The sequence below is a fragment of the Eptatretus burgeri genome, chromosome 2 (genome assembly GCF_056783735.1).
Source record: "Eptatretus burgeri isolate ZD-2024b chromosome 2, Ebu_testis_v1, whole genome shotgun sequence".
NCBI classification, from domain to species: Eukaryota; Metazoa; Chordata; class Myxini; order Myxiniformes; family Myxinidae; genus Eptatretus; species Eptatretus burgeri.
The window spans coordinates 52,508,493-52,530,292 of NC_140962.1; the positions used below are offsets into that span (position 1 = coordinate 52,508,493).

The 21,800-nt window shown below is 45.8% G+C and overlaps 1 protein-coding gene across 3 annotated transcripts in view; it reads right to left on the reverse strand.

Moving 5' to 3' along the window:
* LOC147032051 (atlastin-2-like) overlaps positions 1 to 21,800 on the reverse strand; it is a 203,920-nt gene that overhangs the window by 71,031 nt on the left and 111,089 nt on the right. For all 3 annotated transcript variants that reach the window (XM_085869339.1, XM_085869338.1, XM_085869336.1), the window contains exon 9: positions 15,955 to 16,082. In XM_085869339.1, the coding sequence (XP_085725465.1) occupies positions 15,955 to 16,082 (128 nt within the window). The remainder of the gene's footprint in view (positions 1 to 15,954; positions 16,083 to 21,800) is intronic.

The following is a 21,800-nucleotide window of genomic DNA, read 5'->3' on the forward strand; positions in this document are numbered from 1 at the left end:
CACCCAGCCCAAGCAGCTTTCACAGACGGACCGCGAGTCCTTTCGCAAAGCTGTTGTCGATGCCCCAGGGGCTGTTGATGTACCACGGGTGCAAGTTCGTCTCCGACTGCCTGTTCGAGAGATTGTCTGCAAGAGTGTGGGTTACGCTGGAAATGCGTTGGGATATGAGGCGCAGGAGCCAGAGGCGAATGGCCCATGAGCAAAGGGTGTGGTGCAGTCCCCAGGGGTGTTTCGCAGATCCATATCACACCAAAACACCAACACTCCAACGCACAACTTTCCCCTTCTAACCACCCCCCCCCCCACCACAGGCCAGTCTGATCCTTTCAATGACCTGGTCTAACATGTTATAACGTCATACATGTTCTAACCCTTTCAATGACCTGGTCTAACATGTTATAACGTCATACATGGTCTAACCCTTTCAATGACCTGATCTAACATGCAATGTCATGCACGATCTGATTCAAACCACACGTAAAATTATTCGAACCACAAATTAATTGGTCAATTTCATCCAATGACAATGGCATTATTATAATGATATCAACACGGGGGCTGGCAGGATGACCTCGAGCTATGCACACTCTCCTCGAAGCTGTCGAGCCTGGGTTTGAATCCCAACCCAGCTGTCATCCCATCATCCCGGTGTATCACAGGCAGGGCGATTCATCAAAGTGTGCCATTTCTCGGATGGATGTTAGGCTTGCACATAATCTGCCAGCATGAGTTGATGGATTTTAAAGATCCCAGTGTACTTTCACAAAGTGTAGGTGAGCTATCGGTGGCATCCTGAACAAATTACAAATTCCTGCCTTAACCTTAACCGAATGTCAGGCCTGGCCAGCCGGTTCGTTGGGCCAAGCTTCTCCCAGCCAACCCCACAATAACGTGGGAATAATTGTGAATATTAGCAAGCCTCTGTCAGCATGGTGCGCACGTTCACGTATACCCCTTCCCACTAACGCCCCCCACCCCCTTTCTTTGGTTTTTCCTTCAGGAGTGGGTGTACAAGTCACACGAATAAAAGAAGTGCCAAAGAGCCAAAAACTTTTCAGTTGCGACTACTACTTGACAGCCTTTTTCAAAGAGTGAGGTTAAAAGAAAATTTTAAAATTCGAGACAAACAAATTGTAGTGTTGCGAAAGGATAGCTGTTGGATGTCGGTGAATGATTGTCGAAAGCGCAAATTATGCAGCCGAGCTCTGGAGAATGCAAAAAGAACAAACGACACATGAAATGGCATGCAGTGTGCCCAAGTACTGGACACAAAAAAAATCTAGTTGTACACCGTGCATGATTTGAGAGATGAGTTCAATTCATAATTCCAACTTCCCCCACCGCCCTCTTTGAAATCACTGTGCTCCCTATTTAACAAGAAATTAACCACCACGCGATGTTTGCAGGCTCTCTTTAGCGCACAGAATATCTTATCGGCTGAATAGAGAGTGATGCCATTATTGTATTTCTTCAGCAGTGATCGATTCCTCCATCAAGTAGTGCATAATTGAGGCTTTTTCTTCAGCGTGGGCAAATGAAACGGCGGCAGCGGCAATCTCCAAGGGAGGAAGCGAAAATCTACACACTGCAGCGCCAGCTCAACGGTCATCGGTGCTGCTCGTTCAGCAGGCTCACCACACTCGGTCGTCACGCAAAAAACTCTTTGTGCAACAGCATTTCACCGATTTTCCATTGAAAACACAACGGCTGTTCAAATATTGTGGGTCAACTTATTTATCTATTTCTTTTTGAGCAATCAAACAAATACTTTCAAATCTTTCATCCGTTCTCTTCGATCAACATAGTCGACGAGACTGTTGAAATAACATGATGAATAAATCCCATTTTGCAAACAGATCGGCAAGGAGGCACTCCTCCGCTCCGATGAAACGAAAAGTTTGGATGCAGTGCAAAGGAAATGCAAATGCTTCAAACGAAATTATTGAAAGGAACGTCTGCAAGCGTCCGCACGGGATTAAGTGTGCACGAATGTACAAATTCACTTTCCACACTTACGTCGTGCAAATGTGCTTTGAAACGTTTTCACCGACAGCACAAACACAAAATGTGAATTATACGATGTTAAAGACAAGCACACAAATACATTCCGAACGACTCGGTGGTTCAGTACGCAAAGTCACAAGACTCGATGGTGCCACGGTTGGAGCATCCTTTCTGAGCCTGGGAGGTTGGGTGTTCGCTCCCTGGCAGAGTCATGCCAAAGACTTCAAAAATGGTATGCGCTGCTGCCTTGCTCGACACTCATTATTTAAAAGGATAGAGCAAGGAAAACAACTATGTGTTGGCAACCACTGCACAGGCCTGATGGCCTCGTCCTCTTCCGACATTGAAGCTCCTTATAAAGGAACGCATGTTACTATTATTAAAATTATATAAAGTTTGGCCGTGATGGCTCACTGATATGGAGTTGGGGATGATTCCCATGGCTAGTTAGAGTGGGGTTTAAGTGGTGCTATTTTTTTTTTTTTTTACATGTATTCCTCACAACAAAAAACACACAAACCGAAGCAACAAAAATTGAAAAATATTTTTTCCAAAGATGTTTATATTCCGAGTGAAGAGGATCAGTCGCACACCATAAACAAACACGACGTCAGTGAAAGCCAAAGTTAAGTTGGTATATAAAAATATGGCTGTGTGAAATGAGTGTAAAATGGCAATGACGTCGGTAAACAAATGATCAGACAAACTTACATCGATAGAAATGGCTTAAATAACGCGTGACTACCATTGAGCCCAATACAAGCTCGTACGCGTCTCGCCAGCATCACATGATCCAGCTTTTGATGTGGGCAGTTGCACCATTCTTCAAGCAGAGCTACTTCGGTCAATCAAGACATTGTGAGCGGACTTGCCAACCACAGATACCCTTCTCTATGATGTCCCAAGAATGTACAATTGGAAACACATCTGAAGATCGTGCAGGGAAACTGTAAAAGCGATGTCATCCTGAAGTTCAGCATTGACAATATGAGCACAGTGTGGAAGTGTTTTCATCCTTAAATATAAAGTTGAGACCTTTCTGTTGAGCTTGAGGGATGACTACTCAGTCGTCACATTCCTCAAAACTACAAGGGCACTCGGGAGAGCATACCTCTGCCAGGCTGATTAGTTTATGTTTTGTATCCCACAAATAGGCTGGATTTGGACCTGAACTAAAATTTAATGAGCCTATTCTTCTTACCTAACCAACTCACCCACCAAGTTTCATCCGAATCTGTCCATTACCTTTTGAAATATCCTGCTATACATCGTTTTAATCCCATCACCAAATGGTGAAGAATCACTTGAAAAATTCTCAGATCCAGATTCGGATCTTCACCAAAGTTGAATAAATTCTTCCTTGTGGCATACCCAACTTGCCCACCAAGTTTCGTCCGAATCAGTCCACAACGTTTTGAGATATCCTGCTATATGTCGTTTTTTTGGCCGATATCCCAATGGTGAAGAATCACTTAAAAAAATTCTCAAATCCAAATCCGGATTTAGATCTTCACCAAAAGCGAATCATTTCGTCCTTGTCACTATACCCAAGCTATCCAAAAAAATTTCATCCAAATCCAGACAACTTATTGAGATATTTTGTTCACAAACAGACAAACAAACACACAGACAGAGAGGGGTCAAAACACAACTTCCATCCACCTTTGGTGGCAGAGGTGATGAGGACAAGATCAGTTATTTAGCCAATTGAATGCAAGCCCATACAATCAGGCTGCCCTCACCTTACCCATCAAGCTGCCTTATGGTACAAGTAGCAAATCACTCCTCCACTTGGTCTCTGCAATCTAGCATGTTCATCATTGAAGTCAAAGGAGAATCTCGATGCGTCGGTGAAAATAACTTGGCTATGAGGGTTTACCCTCCTGTTGTGATGTTATGCTGCTCATTGCATGCACTGTTGTCAATGGCACCGTGTTAGAGAAATTAAGAGCAAATGTCTTCTGGACCCCGTACGACTGGCAGGCAGGAGGTTATTATTTTAAGCTCATTCTGGAAAGATCATGCTGTTAAAGCGTAGTTCCTTCTGGTTGGGGTGACAGGTTAATGATCTTCACAAGGGATTGTAATCATTGGACAACCTGGATAAGGTTTCTTGGTGTGACGGTACTTCGCCAGTGACCTCAAAATGACAATGAGATGAATGACCCACACCAGTGTGGGCAAACTCGTTTGGGTGGTGAATTTATGGAGGTTATTGATATGGTTTGGATGCAGACATGTATACGCATTTGTGGGAGATGTGACTTGCACGCAAGTTTCCAAGATCACTCATTTCAGGTGAGCATAATTGTATCGTTACATTCAAACGTCCAATTTTCCAGTTGGCTTTCCTCAATCGCCAAGGTTTGCTTTGACATGCCTAATAAGTCTCTGAACTGTAAATCCCTGGCATATTTCACATTTTATAAGTTGTTGCTTCATTCATCATGAAGAGTATACAATCTATAACTGTGTCGACATTAAAAACTTGAGTCTTTGGGCTGGTACCTTATAGAATAATTTTAAACAAAAGAACATAATTTTCTCATACCCCCACCGCCCCACCACGAATGCCTACACTTGCAAATCCTCAATCGGATATAAAACACCGCAACCAACCATTCCAACAAAACACGCAAACAGCTTTATCAACCCTGCTCCAGCGAATGCATGGTTTCACGACAACTTCCACAGAATAAAATAAGTACAGTAACACCCCGATTTACGTCTCCCATCTTTCGCTCATTTCGCAATTACGTCGTTGTGTTTCTAATTCCACTGCAATACTTGATTCTGTCGCCTCAACTTGCACTTACGTCGTTTTAAAAGCCATACCTTTTACTTTCGAGCGTTTTCAGAACTTAAAAGACCGATAAAGACCTCAGAATATATCACTAAAGTACCAAATCTGGAGATCGCAGAATCGCCGAAAGAACTGTACTTTGTTTGGCACATAAATAAATGTGCTGTGTTGTGTAAAGTGTTACCTTGGAAGTTAAATGAGATGTTATTTGTCCAATGGATGCTGGTGAATGTGCAGTTTATGTCGCCGGGTTATGTTCATCTCCGGTGCGTACCATCTATAAAAATGCCGACGTTCATTGGAAGAGGAAGAGGGGGGGGAGGAGGAGGAGGAGGAGGAGGAGGAGGAGGAGGAGGAATAAGAAGAGGTACTGCCAACTCTGACTGCTTCAGAAAGAGGTTTATTTTTATTTAAATATGTCTGGTAATTGTTCTTTTTTGTTTTACATGTGTGTATTTGAATAAAAGTAATTAGTCAAAAAAAAGAAGTCATATCAAAGTTAACTAGCATCCGTTGAAGACAAAGTCTTCGATATCCCCCGCCATAGTAAATGAGGATTAACAAACTTATATTCCCTAAGCATGTGCAATATGTATGTGAAGTTTCCCCTTGATCTGACCAGCCGTTCTGGAAAAGATGTTCGAAAGTTTTAGGGTAAATTCAATATGGCCACCAAACCATGTGACCTATCAATTAGAAATTAACAAATTTCTGAAAGGATATCTTGGGGAAAGTGTATGTGAAATTTTGCCTCAATCTGTCCAGCCGTTCTGGAGAAGATTTTTAAAATTTATTAATTTTCAATCTAAGATGGCTGACGAACCATGTGACCAACGACATCATAAATTTACATTCTGCCTCCAATCCTCCAGTGGAATACGTGTGTGAAGTTTTTTGTTAATCAGATGAGGTGTGTTTTTCTATCCAAGATGGCCACCAAACCACGTGACTTGTGACGTCATAATTTTTTACTATGTATGCAGACGTGATGGAAGATGATAGTTGCAAATTTTCACTTCGTTAGGTTATGTGATTCCAGAGAAAACATTATTTAATATTTTTCTTGAATCCAACATGGCTGCCAAACCATGTGACCTATCAATTAGAAAATATCAAAAGGCACCAGTTCACCACTTGCTTGATATGTGTACCAAATTTCGTAAATATATCTTGAGAGGATTTGTAGTTAAGCTCCGGAAACGAAATGTGACGGACGGACGGACGGACGGAACCCATTTCTATATCCACCGCCAACTTCGTTGGTTGGCGGGGGATAAAAAGCGAAATAGAATAAGTGAAGTGACGACATAAGGAACGCATCCCCGCTTCCTCCATTAAATCTTGTGAGAAAAACTGCTTTGATTTACGTCGTTTCGACATGTGTAGCACCTTTCAGGAACACATCCCCAACGTAAACCAGGATCTACCAGTAATACAACAGAGTACACATGCGTCGGGAACACAATGGTGTGCTCGAGTTTCTATCCTCAAAAGCCATCTTTAACATCATTGTAATATGAACTAAGAAAGTTGTATTTTTGTCACAAAATCAGTGCTTCCTGACCAGCTTTGTCAAATGGAAAGATTGTTCACTGTGCTCCTACTTAAAATGGGAGGCTGTAAACCCTTATGAAAGAAGAAAACTCGACAAGAGATGTTTAGTAAAGGTTTGTGGGTATTTTTTTTCTGCACAAGATTGATGGAAGAGTGAGTTCAAAGAAGGCTAAAAGGCTATACACTGACAGTGGGGGCCAGAGTTTGGCACAATAACAGGGAAATAGGATAAAGGATGGGACCAAACACAGTTATCTTCTGAAAGCAATAGATGGGATTGATAGGGTTGATGGGGGTAGAAACGATTGTGAATAGGGATGACGGTTAGATTACATTGATTATGTCGTGAGTCGGGATGGGGGTGAGATTAGAATGAGACTGCATTGCATCACCGACTGGGAGCCTGGTGAAAACTGGGGTCGAAGAATGGGGTCTAAGTGACACTCGTATTCTCTCTTTTCTTGTGTACAGTTCATTTGAACGTCTATTTCTCCATTATTCGTGAACAGAATTTTATGAAAACTGACAGGCATATACAAGACATATATACACAGGTATTAACTGAGCCCAAAGTGCGATTGCGGCCCTTCAGGCCGAGGAACGGTCCATTTTAGCCCATTTTCTTAAAATTGTTATTTCTCGGTTATTAGTAAACGGAACCAAACCAAACTTGACAGGTATATTCTAGAGACTATTCCCTAGGAATTACCTGAGCCCAAAATGCGATTCCGGCCCTTTGGGCCAAGAAACGGCCCTTTCAGCCCATTTTCTTAAAATTGTTATTAAAAATATTTTTTTAAATGCGCTGGGCAATGCCAAACACAAAATTAAGTCACAAATGATGATATGAAACTAGCCTCACGCTTGTGAGGTGTTCTGGTTTCTTTTTCTGATGCGATGAAAATCTTACCAAATTTCAAAACTATCTGTCGTCCGTGCTATCGCTCACCTGAGAGTTGAACGAATGAACTCCCCACGGGGTATGTTCGCAATTAGAACTTGTTTTTTTTTTTTTAAGTTTTAATGGGGTGTGATTCTTAGCCATCTCCCAGCACCAGAATGGTTAAAGGGAATCCCCAACGGAGCACCGAGGCCAAACACCAGTCTTGGTGAGGTTGAAATCAACTTTAATAACACACACGATACAACGTGCCCGGCAAGGCCAAACCTTCCACGATACAGCACCCCTGCTCGGTGACTCTGTGCACCACGCTCGCACGACGGATTAAACCACGTACCCTACTGGCGTAACCACTTTTTTTTTTTTTTTTAAACGAGGTCATTTATCTACTATCATTCTTGGTGTTATAAATGAAGAAAGTAGGTGAGAGTACATGGCTTCAAATACTGAGGCAGAGTACACAACGTTAAACAAGGATAATGGTCACTTAACCTGGAGGAGGTCACATAAATCATATACCAGTCAGTCAGATATACTGAGACCATTACCGGGTAGACTGCCCTCCGGTCTCGGGGATTATTCTTCCCCATGATAGTTTCTGCAAGCATTGTGACCACAATATGACTCCAAGCATCCAAAATAAAATCCTTGAAGTGTTTGGGCTGGTAACGTAAACGGTTGGAGCGTCTTGGTGTCCAGACGGTTGGGGACACCGTTGGATGTTCCTCACAGGTGTCGCCGATGGCTTTAGAGTAACCAGGTCTACAGGTGTCAAGCCTCGGGGATGCAACAGAACCTATATCTTGTACCTGGCTACTAGAATTGGGAAGGACAGCACTGTTGGCAGGTGAAGACAGCTCATAGGGGATGAATGGGGGTCTGGTGGTTTTGTTGATGGTTGGAGGCATACGTCCTCGGTTTGTTGTGCAACACCATATCCCCGATTGCGAGGGAGTGGGAGCGTATCCTTCCAGTAGTCTGGGACTTTGTAGCATTCAGACTTTTTCACCTGATAAGCTGCACTCCTTAAGTGGGACCCCACAAATTGACGGATGTTGCACCAGGGTCCATCGGTGGCAGAGACGAGGTAGCGGTTTCTTGCGCATGACTAGTTACGATCAGAGTACAAATTGATCAAATGACTGACTTCCACTGACACATTGGGCTTGACAGACCCCATGGGTGCCTTCGACTTCTCACTATGGGGGTGGTTAATGGAACGAAGATGGTGTTGGGCTTGTATCATTTGTAAGTCCGAGAAAGGGATTTGTTGATTGGTGAACTGATCCCGCTGGCACCACATCTCTCGGGCCGAGAGTCCCCGTGCACAAACTCGTGAGTTCATTCTGGCGGTGGCCAGTGCGAGGGTTAGTGGAGTTACTGGTCCTCCCATTGGCTCCTGTCGTAGAAGTTCGTCTTCACATTCACGAACTACCTTATCAGCGATGGGATTCTTGTTGGGATTTTTAATGCGACCAATCTCGATGCACATCCGGTGATGTTTAAGAAGCTCATCGTGGACCAGACGTGTGAAGCCGGGAGCCGGATCGGTGCGGATGACAGCAAGTGGTCCATCCAATGGCTGGAGCTCTATGCATAAGCGGATCAAGTTGTCGCGGAGAGTGACGTGTTGTTCATTCTCCACAATGCACGATGTAGTGTAGGAAGTGGAACAGTCTCGCAATATGAGAACGAGCTGGTGATTGCGTTTGATTATATCCGCTGCGAAGGATACACCAACAGCACCAGGGGATTCTCCAGTGGACTGCTTGGTAATGGTATGAGGAATGTTGCGCAATGCAGCACACTGGTGACACCTCGAGGTTACCTGATCGATTGCTCTGTCCAAGTCAAGAGCATAAAAATAGCGGTGAATCACAGAACTGAGTTGATGACGACTCGGGTGATCCAGTTGAATGTGTAATGCTGTTCGTAAGCCATTGACGACCTGACGTGGGACAATAATGCACTCACATGCCGAGGACAAGGGCTTGTCCCGACGGACTACAACTAGGCCATCTTTGGAAAGTGACGCAACCTGGAGGTAACGTTTGACATCCTTGATGTTGGTTGTTTTCTTCGATGGGTGGGTGCACTGAATCAGGTGGGCATGAGTCCGCCTTAAGTCTGCGCACTCTGCCTGAACTGCTATCCAGGCAGTTCTGTTGGGGAAGGGCAGTTTGGTTCGGCCGGAAATAATGTCTTGGGCTGACACCTGCAGAAATACGGCCTCCTCCTCGCGTCTTATGAATGCACAAATTTGACAGGAGGTGTCGGTACAGTCTGGTGCATTGCAGCTGGCAAAATCAGATGGGGCATTGGAGGATCCTGCGAGGTGTCGTACGGTCGCTTGAGAATGGCTGACGGTGGACAGGAATGTGGATAGACGAGGGCTCGCTGAAAACTCGCCACGACAGAGCTTCTCATACGCTTGTACCCACGGCTTGCTATCAGTGAGGATGGATGCTTGATGTTTAGATAGGATAATGAAGGGACTGAAGTGTTTTACTGATACAGCAATGGAAAGGGCCTCCACTTCACATGGCAACCAGGTAGGTTGGCGTCCGCGTAACTTTGCACTAAAAAAACCCGCAAGGTGAGGTCTTCAATTGCGCGTGATTTACAGAGTTGATCCAATGCGTGTTTTTTGACAGAACCATCCGTCACGATCCATAGCTGATCACTTTGACGAGGAAGAGTAATTAAATTGTACGAGCTGACGAAAGAGCAGTTTGGGCTCTGTGGAAGGCAGAATGTAACTCATCAGTCCACACAACTCTGTCCAGCGATTGGCATCCAGCCGCAACATCATCCAAGGGGAATAAGAGAGCGGAGCAGTTGGGGATAACATGAGCGAGAACCTTATATGCCCCGATAAAGGATCTCATTCCCCTGACCTTCTCAGGAGCCGAACAAGTAGAGAGTGTAGCCACACGGTGTGGGCTGGCCTGGATAGTACCACGAGACCAGATCCATCCTAAGATGGTGGTGCTCTTTGGACCTACAACTGTCTTCATAGCAGAGAGGCGAAGTCGACATTTACGCAGAGCCTGCAACACCATTCTCCAGTTCTGGAGAAGTTTGTCCAATGTGTCACCACCGCAATAGAGGTCGTTAGCGAGTTTGGCGACGGCCCCTTCTCGAAGGCCTAGGTCACATTTACCACGGCGGCCGTGGGGTCTCCAAAATCTGCGGCCACCAGCAATTCTACGGCGGCCGCAGTATTTCCACGGTCACACAATGTAGCAGTCACATACGTTTTTATTTTTCGGGTGTTTATAAATTGTGGAGACCGAAAACGTGGGGGTGCCGTATGGTCTTTGATTTGATGTCGCACGGTGACCTTCGGGCGTCCCTGCGGCGGCAATATAATTCTCAAGGTAGATGCAAGGAGACCTCAAGGTGCCTGCAGGGGGACCGCAGGGGGGCCTAAGGCGAACGTGCGGCCAGACGGACGGTAACGAGTGGGTATATATACCAGTCCTTTTTTTTACTGAAATAAAAATATATCAGTATATATATAACTGAATATACTATAACTATAATATACCGTGGTCCCCCAGAATCCGAACGGCCAAGCTGTTTGAACAAATTGGAATCCGAACAATTTTTTCAAGAAAGTTTGGCCCTAAAAACCCAATACATTAAAAAAAACCCGAACAAAACGTAGCGTTCATGTTTGTTCACGTGTCTCCCCCACCTGTTCGACCCGCATCTTCGCGCTTTGTTCATTCAGTTCGCCGGTGGAAGTAGTCAGTCACATTTGCTCTACGGCAAGGATAAGGCGGCCGTACGTCCTCTGAATTGACAGAAACGTGCGGTGGCCGCAGAGAAACTGAGGTGGCCTAAGGGTGGCCCTACGCCGTTTGGCTATATTTTACAGGCCGTAGGAGCGCCGTGGAATTATAACTGCAGAGTTATAACTTTTTTCATTTCTACGCTCGCCGTAGCAATTCGACAAAGCCAAGCTATGACGTAGATGTGTTCCACGTCGACCGTACGTAGGGCGTACGGTGGGCTTGCGTTTTCCGTGCGGCTGCCGTAAGCTCTTCTTAATGAAAAATGAATTTTCCCAACCCCCCAAAAATTACGGCACCCCCACGTTTTCGGTCTACACAATTTATAAACACGCCGTGCGGCTACCCGAAAAATAAAAACATGTGTGATTGCTACATTGTGTGACCGTGGAAATACTGCGGCCGCTTTATAATTGCGAGTGTCCGTACATTTTGTAGACCCTCCGGGCGCCGAACCAAATGTGACTTAGGCCTTACCTAGTGTTTTAACCTTAATTTCTTTTTTTTTTTTAATCATTTTGTGTTTTAATCATTAACAAAAAAGCAATCTGATCACGTGGTGTGACGGACCGTCGGGCAAGGATTGAATTTCACAGCAAAAACAGTTGTAATTTTTAATATCCATGATTACGTCAGCCCGATGCGTTTGATGAAAGTGATTGTGGTTCTGGGGGCATCATGTTTGATGAGCTGCCCTGGGGGCAGTGCTCTCGCAGAGTGCGCGAGCGATCGAAACCCAGGCCGGAGCTCGAGCCTGTGTGGGTCTTTGAATGTGGTGATTGTACCAGTTTACATACAATACACCGCCACCGAAGGTCATTTACTCATCCTATTTTACCTTAAACATGGGGAATTTCAGTTTAAAGTGTCTTGAAAGTGGGTTTTCTTTGGGTCCATGAAGGATTGATTCACTTTCCATTATTTCTTATCGGGAAAATATTTTTTGAATCCGAACTTTTTGCAATCCGAACAGCCTCTAGGAACGAATTAAATTCGGATTCTGGGGGCACCACTGTGTATAGGCAAACAACTATACTCCGATCTCTAGTGGTAGCGCACGGTGGACGCACGGTCGACGCAGACTGCCACGGAGGCTGTACGTAGGTGCACGGCGGGCGTAGGGGAACCGTGCGTCGACCTTGCGTTGCCCACAGGTAGTCACACAGACCGCAAGGCCACCGTACGGCGACCGTGTAAATAGTGCGGCCGCCATAATTTTTTGGGGGTTGGGAAAATTCATTTTTCATTGAGAAGAGCTTACGGCAGCCGCACGGAAAATGCAAGCCCACCGCACGCCCAATGTACGGTCGACGTGGAACACATCTACGTCATAGCTTGGCTTGTATAATTGCTACGGCGAGCGTAGAAATGAAAAAAAGTTATAACTCCGCGATTTCATTCCACGGCGACCCTACGGCCTGTAAAATATAGCCAAACGGCGAAGGGCCACCCTAAGGCTACCTCAGTTTCTCTGCGGCCGCCGCACGTTTCTGTCAATTCAGAGGGCGTACGGCCACCTTATCCTCGCCGTAGAGCAAATGTGACTGAGGCCGAAGAGATCACCAAGGACACGACACATGAGTTCTTCGAGTGCCGTCTCTGATCCAGGCATACCCATAGCGGATCTGGTATACACACGTATTCCCCGGAAGAGTGTGGCTACACCGCAATACTTCATGGACTGGCGAGATAATGGGATTTGGTAGAAGGCACTCGTAAGGTCGGTAGTAATTAGATACTTCCACTGAGCAATTTTGCGGAGGATGCAATCTACGTTTGGCATAAGAGAGGGTTGGGGCTTGCTGTATCGGCCCACATCAGCAAAGGCTGTGACTAAGCGGAACCCGCCACTGGGCTTCTTGATCAAGAATGAAGGATTCAGGTATTCCACAGTAATCCCCATGTCCTCAGGGCGATCATAGACTCCAAGCTTTTCTCGTTCATCAAATTTGTGTTGTAGTTCACACAGTTTATCTTTCGCATACTGTGGTAGACGGCCTTTGGGTTGTGGAGGCTGAACGGGGCCCATGTTAACAACAGCCTCAAAGGGGCCTGCAGCACCATAGTAGCCTTGGAACACTGGGTCAAACACTTCATCATACTCTTCAAGAAGGGCACAAAACTTTTATCGTGTGTCAGGAGCGAACATGTTGTCAGGGTCGAGGGTGACAGTCGAAGAGTGTTCTGAGAGTGAAGTGAGTGTGCGTTTTAATTTGGGGGGGGGGGGCTGGTCTCGGTATAGTCATGTATGTACACAGGGCGGATTTGGCAAAATTGCTCATGTCGTTTGAGAACTCGTGGTTCGTTAGTTAAATTGGGGATCCGAACCTTCCTGCTAATGCTACGGATGACACTCGGTGGGGGCCAGTACTCAATGGGTCGCAGTGATCTTGCACTGGGGGCATCCGTGCGAGGCTCGAGTGCGAACGCTGAGTCGATACTCGACACGTCACATGGAAGGACCATTTCGATGAACTCACCGGGCCACAGAGTAGTTGTGTGGGGTGGGGCACGTACAACATGAGCTCGGCGTACTGCATGGCGATTAAGGCTCCCTTCCTGAGAACCATAAACGTATGTGGTGCCGTCACCCAGGATAACTTGATGCTTAGCAGGGCGGATTGAGATGTCATTCGACTCCATGAAAGGTGTTGCTGTTAGTACTTCTACGTCAAGATTTTCGACAACTAGGCCCTCAAACTGAAATTCCCTTCCGTCGCGAGTCAGTGTCAGTATGGTCTCACCAACCACTTGAAGAGGGGAAGACCCATCAGCCTGACGAATGGACTGTGCACTCTTCTGAATCTTGGCTCCAAACCTCCTTACAGTTGACTCACGAATCAGGTAACCAGTGGCCCACTGTCGATGGTAAATCGGGTTGTGTGGTGGCCATGGAAGGTGTCTAGATATGGAGACTGGCGAGTCTGGACACGCGAGATAGTAGACAGTTCTGTATAGTCTATGTTATTAACTACCTTGTCCATATGGGCATATGTTATGTCTCCAGACTCGTCGTCTGACTCATCAGTTATGTCAGCCACATGGCGTGCTCTGGCGATGTACAGACGATCTCGTTCGGAGAGGAAAGGACACTCACTGAGGAAATGACTGTAATCAGTGCGGCATACTTGTTTGCAGAGGGGACAGGACTTCGTAAGGTTGTTGGAACGAGTCCCCGAAAAGACTTGACGATGATGGGAACGATGCCGGGCGGGCGACCTGTGGTCGAGACGTTGAAGTGCACAAGGACGTTGTATCTTCAGCAGCATGGAGCTCATCTAATAGTGAGTCAAGCGCCTGGGATATCTCCGGTTTGATGGAGGCTAAAGTGCGGGACCTGAGTTCAGTTCCATAGTGTTGTTTGACGAGTCCGGGGAGTCCACTGTGGACAAGGCAAAGCCATGCGAGCACAATAAAGTTCTCCAACGAGGGAGATAATTCCTCATCTTCCGTGATCGCCTGGTTATGGTGGAAGATGCCGCCATCTTGTCGAAGCAAGTTAGCCATCAGGCGTTGGTACAAGTCTTCATGGCGCTGTTCGGGGTTATGGCGTATCGCTGCAAAGTCTATGAAGTGTGCGCCTGTCGACTGGAATCCAAAATGTTGTCGAATCGATTGCCATATGTTGACTACAGAGGTGGAGTTTCGGACCATGGTGTTGCGGGATATCACAGGGCAGTAGTTTGCAATCTGACCCATCATAAGTTCCAGTACGGTGACTTCCTGTTGGGCAGTGTGACGCTGCACAACGGGGACATCCTTACCATCATCCACAAGTCCACGAAGAGGGAACGCTCTGCTCTTCTTCTCCCAGGAGACGCCCTCAGTGAGGAAGGGCGTAAAGTTGGGATCGACTGATAAAATATAAAGAAAATTGTCTCCAATTTTCAAATGAGTTTACCGTTTCACTCTTGCGAAGTGACCACTGCTTTGATGCACGGTGTGTGGTGGCCATTTTGACGACGGGCACGTTGTACAGACAATGTTTATTACACAGCTACAGAGTGAGCTGGTTGGCCGCTCACCTTCTTGTGAGGTGCGATTGGGGTTCGAAGATGGCTCCCGTAACAGTGACGTGCTGCCGATCACCGTCTCCGGGGTGAAGAGTGCGTGGAATCGTATCCCGACGCTGCCACCATGCCAGAATGGTTAAAGGGAATCCCCAACGGAGCACCGAGGACAAACACCAGTCTTGGTGAGGTTGAAATCAACTTTCATAACACACACACGATACAACGTGCCCGGCTAGGCCAAACCTTCCAGGATACAGCACCCCTGCACGGTAACCCCGCGCACCACGCTCGCACGACGGATTAAACCACGTACTCTACTGGCGCAGAGTAATTTTTGAAGCACTGCATACAAAGTTCCCAGGTGTGAAGTCAACTGTCGACACGTGTGTGACTTTTCAATGTCATATTTTGTAACTTTCCGTTCTTCCTGTCTTCTTCATGGTAAAGGAGGGAAAAGTGAAGTAGAACACTTGTGACTAATGCGGCGATGCGACTCTTATATACAGTGCTTAGTCAGGTATCCCTCAACGTGTGTGTGTGTGTGTGTGTGTGTGTGTGTGTGTGTGTGTGTGTGTGTGTGTTTCACACGTGGGAGGAAGGGAGGGAACAAAGCAACTCCATAATCAATATCCTTTCTTATAAAGTCGCTCCTCATAGTCGAGTACCTTCCTTCTTAACCTGTTCTTTGCAAAATAATAATCAATCAGCACATATTCCACAAACAATAATATTGATTATTGTTATTAAAACCACTTGCGAACATACCATACTAATTGCTTTTAAAAACCAAAGTTAAAAAAAATTTAAACAACCAATGTACGTAACAAAACTCGAAAGGTCAAAAATTAATGCATTGAGACACACACAATCAATAAATATTACCTTGAAATATTCCACCAATGATCTGCAGGTAAGTTTTGTTCCGTTGATTTCTTTAATTGCCAGGTTTTCAGGCAACAGAAGGTGGGGGATGAGGTTCATAAGACCCTGCTTGAATTCGATACTGATATCTGCACAAAACATGACCAAACAGCAGATTTCTCAACAGGTGAGAAACTCACATGCATTGCTGAGCATGAGCTAAAGTTTCACAACAGTTCAAAAAACAAGACCTCAAACGAAGCGACAGGATGAAATCAGAAAAATCGCCTGGAGGGAAGAATGAGAAACAATAGATCGCTCATTGAAGAGCGAGGAGACAGGATGCTTTTTCCCACCCGTGGAACCAACTTTCTCAATCTCCTCGATCTCATTCCTCCCTTCAGAGCTTCAAGACAACTGTTCACAACCATCTCAGATCATCCCCCATCTACAACCATGATCTTTTCTACCTCCACAAACCTTCCCCAACACCAACTCTTTCCCGGTTTCCAGAGTTACCTTCCACTTCTGTGATCGAGAGTTAAGTTTGCTGCTTTATCCATCTTGTTCACCCTCGTGTGTCCTCCCCGAGCCCTCACTCAGCAACAAATTCCCTATTTCGCCAAGTCTCCCTCTATTTTGTCCTTCAACCCTACTGATGGGCATCAATCACCCACTGCCCACCACCAGACTCCACCCCCAACCTCTCTCTTTTTACTGTTCTTGTTGTTCTGACAGTGGGGCAGTAGGACCAAAGTTTACAAAGATAATGAAAGAAAAGAGAAAGAGAGAAAGAGAGAAAGAGAGAAAGAGAGAAAGAGAGAAAGAGAGAAAGAGAGAAAGAGAGAAAGAGAGAAAGAGAGAAAGAGAGAAAGAGAGAAAGAGAGAAAGAGAGAAAGAGAGAAAGAGAGAAAGAGAGAAAGAGAGAAAGAGAGAAAGAGAGAAAGAGAGAAAGAGAGAAAGAGAGAAAGAGAGAAAGAGAGAAAGAGAGAAAGAGAGAAAGGAGCGGGATAGAGACAGAGAGAAAAGAGCGAGAGACAGAGAGAGACAGAGAGAAAAGAGCGAGAGACAGAGAGAGACAGAGATAGAGAGACAGAGATAGAGATAGAGATAGAGAGACAAAAACAACAACAAAAAAAAAAACAGAAAAGAGACAGAAACAGAGTTATCTGCCAGTAAGAGAGTTTGGTTACAGTGGGGTTAATGGAGGTATAAGAGAATGGTGGTTGCAATGAGAGGAGGAGGACAGCCTGCTTGAAGCCTTGGAGGGAACAGTGCAATTGAATTATCTCCAGAATGGAGTTCCACAGATAGGGGAGAAGAGACACAGAGTTGAGGTGTGTTGGATTTACAAAAAAAAAAAAAAATTGTAATATGGGATTGGTAAAATGTTTTCTTAAATGATGCAAGTAAAATGTTTTATTTTGTTAAATCATGTTCAGTCATCAAAGTTTGACTGTAAATGAACACATCAAATTGGTCAGAGTGGTCTATATATGTAAGTTATTTGTGACATTTACTAATGAAGAGTTTGCAAGAAGCTAACCATATGAAGAAAAATTGAACAAATTCAAATCTTACCCACACCCAGTTCATACCATACACGTGTTCCAATGATAAACTCACATGGTGATTAAATTGATTCATGTTTTTAAAAAAAATGATGAGAACTCGTTACTTATAATAATACTGTTGCGAATTTGCGCCCGCCGGCGTGCGATCGGCCACGTAACTCGAATCGCGGCACGTCGCCCACCGGACGGACAATTCAGTCGTGACCCTCTCGGAACAACGCCGGGAACTAGTCACGGGTGGGTCTTTCGACCCCACCACAATCGTGCCAATCGGCCAACCGCGTAGGATAGGATTGTTCGCCAAACTCGACCTACCTAAGTACCTACGCGGATGGTTAATCGGGCGATCGTACCTCGCCGCAGGTCGACTTCGGACACGAACCGCTTAAGCGGTTCGTTCCGTACTGCAGAGATAACCGAGCGGAGTTATCGTCCACCTCGACGGTTCAGATTAGTTACCGGGAACTTACACGCACTACCAATCTCTTACGCGACGCAGGATGGAGAGTCAAGAAAAAGAAAAGAGACAAAGCAGAGCGGGAACAGTTCAACAAGCAAGCATTTTATTGCGCGACACACGGACACAAAGCAAGCACGTATATTCAGTCACAGTAATAATAATAAAAGGCACATATTCAAGCACAGAAAGAAACAGCAAAAGAGAGATACTACCGACTAAGACCGACACACGGCAACATTTACACAGTTTTACTTAACAGACGGCGCCACCACAAGCATTGACACAAAAAGCAAAGGAAAAAGAAAGCCACCCTCATAGGCGAGGAGGCAGACAGGTCCGTAGACCAAATGTACGTGAATCTTGGAGGATCGGCCAGGTCCACGAGACCGGGGAGGTCTTACCCGCGTCCTCGTGACGCGATGGCGGGCAAGCCGCAATGTTCGCGCCGCTTCGCCCCGACTCCGTGCCCTGGAGTGGTCGGCGAGTCCTCTCCAGCGTGCTCCGCGCAAGCGGTCTTATTGGCACCACGTTTAGGGTGGGGGAGGAACGGGGGCCCCTCGGCACTATCTCAGCACGAGTGGGGGGGGGGGGAATCGTTGATGCTCAGGGAGAGGGGTATGGCTGGCTGGCCTGGATCGCGCAATGAGTTGAGCGACCCCCACACCGCAACCTCGTCGCCGTCCGCAGTCTTCCCTGTAACTCCTCCGCAACTTCTCTCCAAGCTCAACTTCACCCTCTTTTAGTTCCACACTCCCGCCGCGCGAGTCGCCTTGCGCTCGTATCTTTATAGGTCTCAGGAGGAGCCGATATGCAAATATGCGGATCAAAACGCTATTGGAGGCGGGGCCACGCCACCCTCTGTTCAGCCATTGGTTGGGCAAAAAGGGGCGTGAACCTCCCTTGATCCGCATATTTGCACAAACGGACTTCACATACACGCGCTTGGAGGCGGGGCCAAGCCGCCTCGCGTTCGCCCATTGGACGGAGGGGAAGTGGGCGTGAAGCATTTTGGATCCGAATTTTCCCCCGGAAAGGCTGCCATTCGCGCTCGCGGCTCGGTGCGTTTGGCACCAATCGTCGAATGGGCCCTCAACAGCCCGACGTTCAGTGTTCACAGGTGGTGCGGTGGTTGGTTGTGAAGGAGAAAGGCGAAGGTGATGGAGGGTTTTCTGTGGGGGTTTGATGGTTATGGTGTCGTTTGGGAATGGCAGTGAAGCGATGTTTGCGGGATGGAGTTGTGAAGGTGAAGGTAGTGACTGTTTGCGTTGTTGGTGGCTTAATGGTCAAAAATAACAATAGATAAAGAAAAAATGGCTAACTGAAGGATTGCAGCCCGAATGGATCACATAAATTCCCTCTAGACAACGGGTGTGGGCTAACTACACATGGAGTAATTTGAGATATCTCACCTGAGGACCCTTTATGGTGTAATGTGAATTTCCACAACCGTAACAATACTTTTAATGCAATTATCAATTCTAAATGAAGGATTCATCATCATTGACAGTATACTTATTTTCTAAGGTTTCGAAGGCTCAAGGAGATGACTGGCACATGCATGCACACACGCACACTGTTATCTGATCATACACATATTCTATTGTTATGGGTTCGGAGGTGTCGCACGGTCTCGAGGGGAATTTCTCAGACCCACTTCCTGGCCGGTGACCTTGAAGCCGATGAGCTGCAGATAACTCCACGACACGCATCCACAGCTGCTGTCTGACATGCTTAATTTACGTAGAGTCCAACCTCCAAAACCTGCTTTACCTTCCCAGCAAATCATTTTCCTCAGATAAAGGCCCTGTCACACCTTGACATTTTAGCCAGCGTATGCTGACGTATGAAAAATTTGTCTAAAACGCTGGCGTACGTCGAATACGTTATGGGTAAGTTTGGTATACTAGTACGTGCCCGTAAAAAAAAAAAAAAAAAAAAAAAAAAAATTCAAACCGAGAGCAACAAACAACAACCACACAGGCCGTTTCTTCGCTCTTGCGTGCCCGTACGTGTGTGGCCCGGAAGTTGGCATATTATTCGCAGTTACGATTATTCGCAATTTAGTTTTAATGCCCAAATATTCAATCAGCGCCAATGTATTTTGCCTTTTCGCAATGTTGTGGCAAGGAAAAACAAAAACAGAAGAAAAGAGAGAGAAAAAAATTTACTTCCTGGTTCGGAGCATACCAGCACTCTGATGTTACCGAAATGTATGCACCGTCTAATATGAAAATAATCATAACTTGGGGCATTGTGTTTATCTATAAATGCGCATAAGAAATCGAGAAATTATTAGAATACACGAAGTCATCACTATCCGGAAGTTCGTACGTTGTAACCTGCAACGGCGAACACGCTGAGCTTCCCTTCCCCCATCGGCCACGCCCACGCAACAACGTGTCTTGTCATTGGTTTGGTAAATAAATGGCCATAACTTGGGAAGCACTTGTCTGATTAATATCAAACCTTGAAAAGGCACATCCTCAGGTCCCCAGCAATATATCTGGCAAGTTTTAATTAGATCGGACCAGTGGTTGTCGAGAAACAGCGGTCACACACACACACACACACACACACACACACACACACACACACACACACACACACACACACACACACACACACACACACACACACACACACACACACACACACACACACAGCTGGAATTATAGATAGATGTTAAGAGCACGCCGAAGCACGCTGAAGCAAGCTGGCATTCGTCGGAGTACGCCGAGCTCGTCGACAAATTTTAAGCATGGTCAAAAATTTTCAACGTACCCCAGCGTATGACTCGCACGTTCCACATACGCTGGCCATAAGTTGTAGGCACGTTATGCGATCGTTGACACACGTTACTTGTAAGTTACTCATAAGTCGAAACACGTCGAGGTAATGTTAAGCACACCCGAAACTTATTTCTAACCTATGAGTAACGTGCTTTGAAACTATGTGTAACGTATCTCCAACGCATATTGACGTATTTGATTGACGTCTTCGATTGACGTCTTCCAGACGACCACAGAACTTATTGAACGCGTTTCTAACTTACAGCTACCGTATAATGGCGTATTGGCAGCATTTAGGGGAATTGGGATATAAAAATGGGCTTCACAGGAGGAACCCATCAGTGTTTCAGACTCCATATCAATAGTATAATACGTTGTGAACGCCGACAACACGCTAAAGGTCCAGTCACACCTTGACGTTTTAGCCAGCAATGGCAACGTATTAATAAGTATGTAAAACGCTGGCTTACGTTGAATTTTTGATGTTTTTTTTAAAGAGTCGGACGTATTCATAACGACTTAGTCTTATGCATAACGTATCAGTAACGGACACAGAACGTTTCGTTGTGTTATAGATAACTTATACCAACGAATGCTGAACCTGTTGTCGGCCTTCACAACCTATGCCCAACGATAGTCTAACTTATGCATAGCGCGCTGCACGCATCGCCGACGATGACGTGGCGTAGGTTATGAAAAGGCTGCCGCACAATGATTCAAATCATAACCGCCGCAGAAATGGAAGTGTCAACATTGCAGTCACACCTTGGCGATCTTGCCAGCGTATGCCGACCTCTGAAAAATGCGTCTAAAACGCTGACGCACGTCAAATACGGTATGGGTAAGTTTGGTATACGTGAATAGAACGCTAAGGTACGCTATAATACGTCGTATTAAATGGAGTACGTCTTGTAATTTTAAACATGTTGAAAATTTTAGGACGTACTTGCCGTATGACACACGCTCCGCATGCGATGGGAATAAGTTGTACGCACGATAAGCGATCTTTGACACACATCGACACACGTTACTTGAAAGGTACTC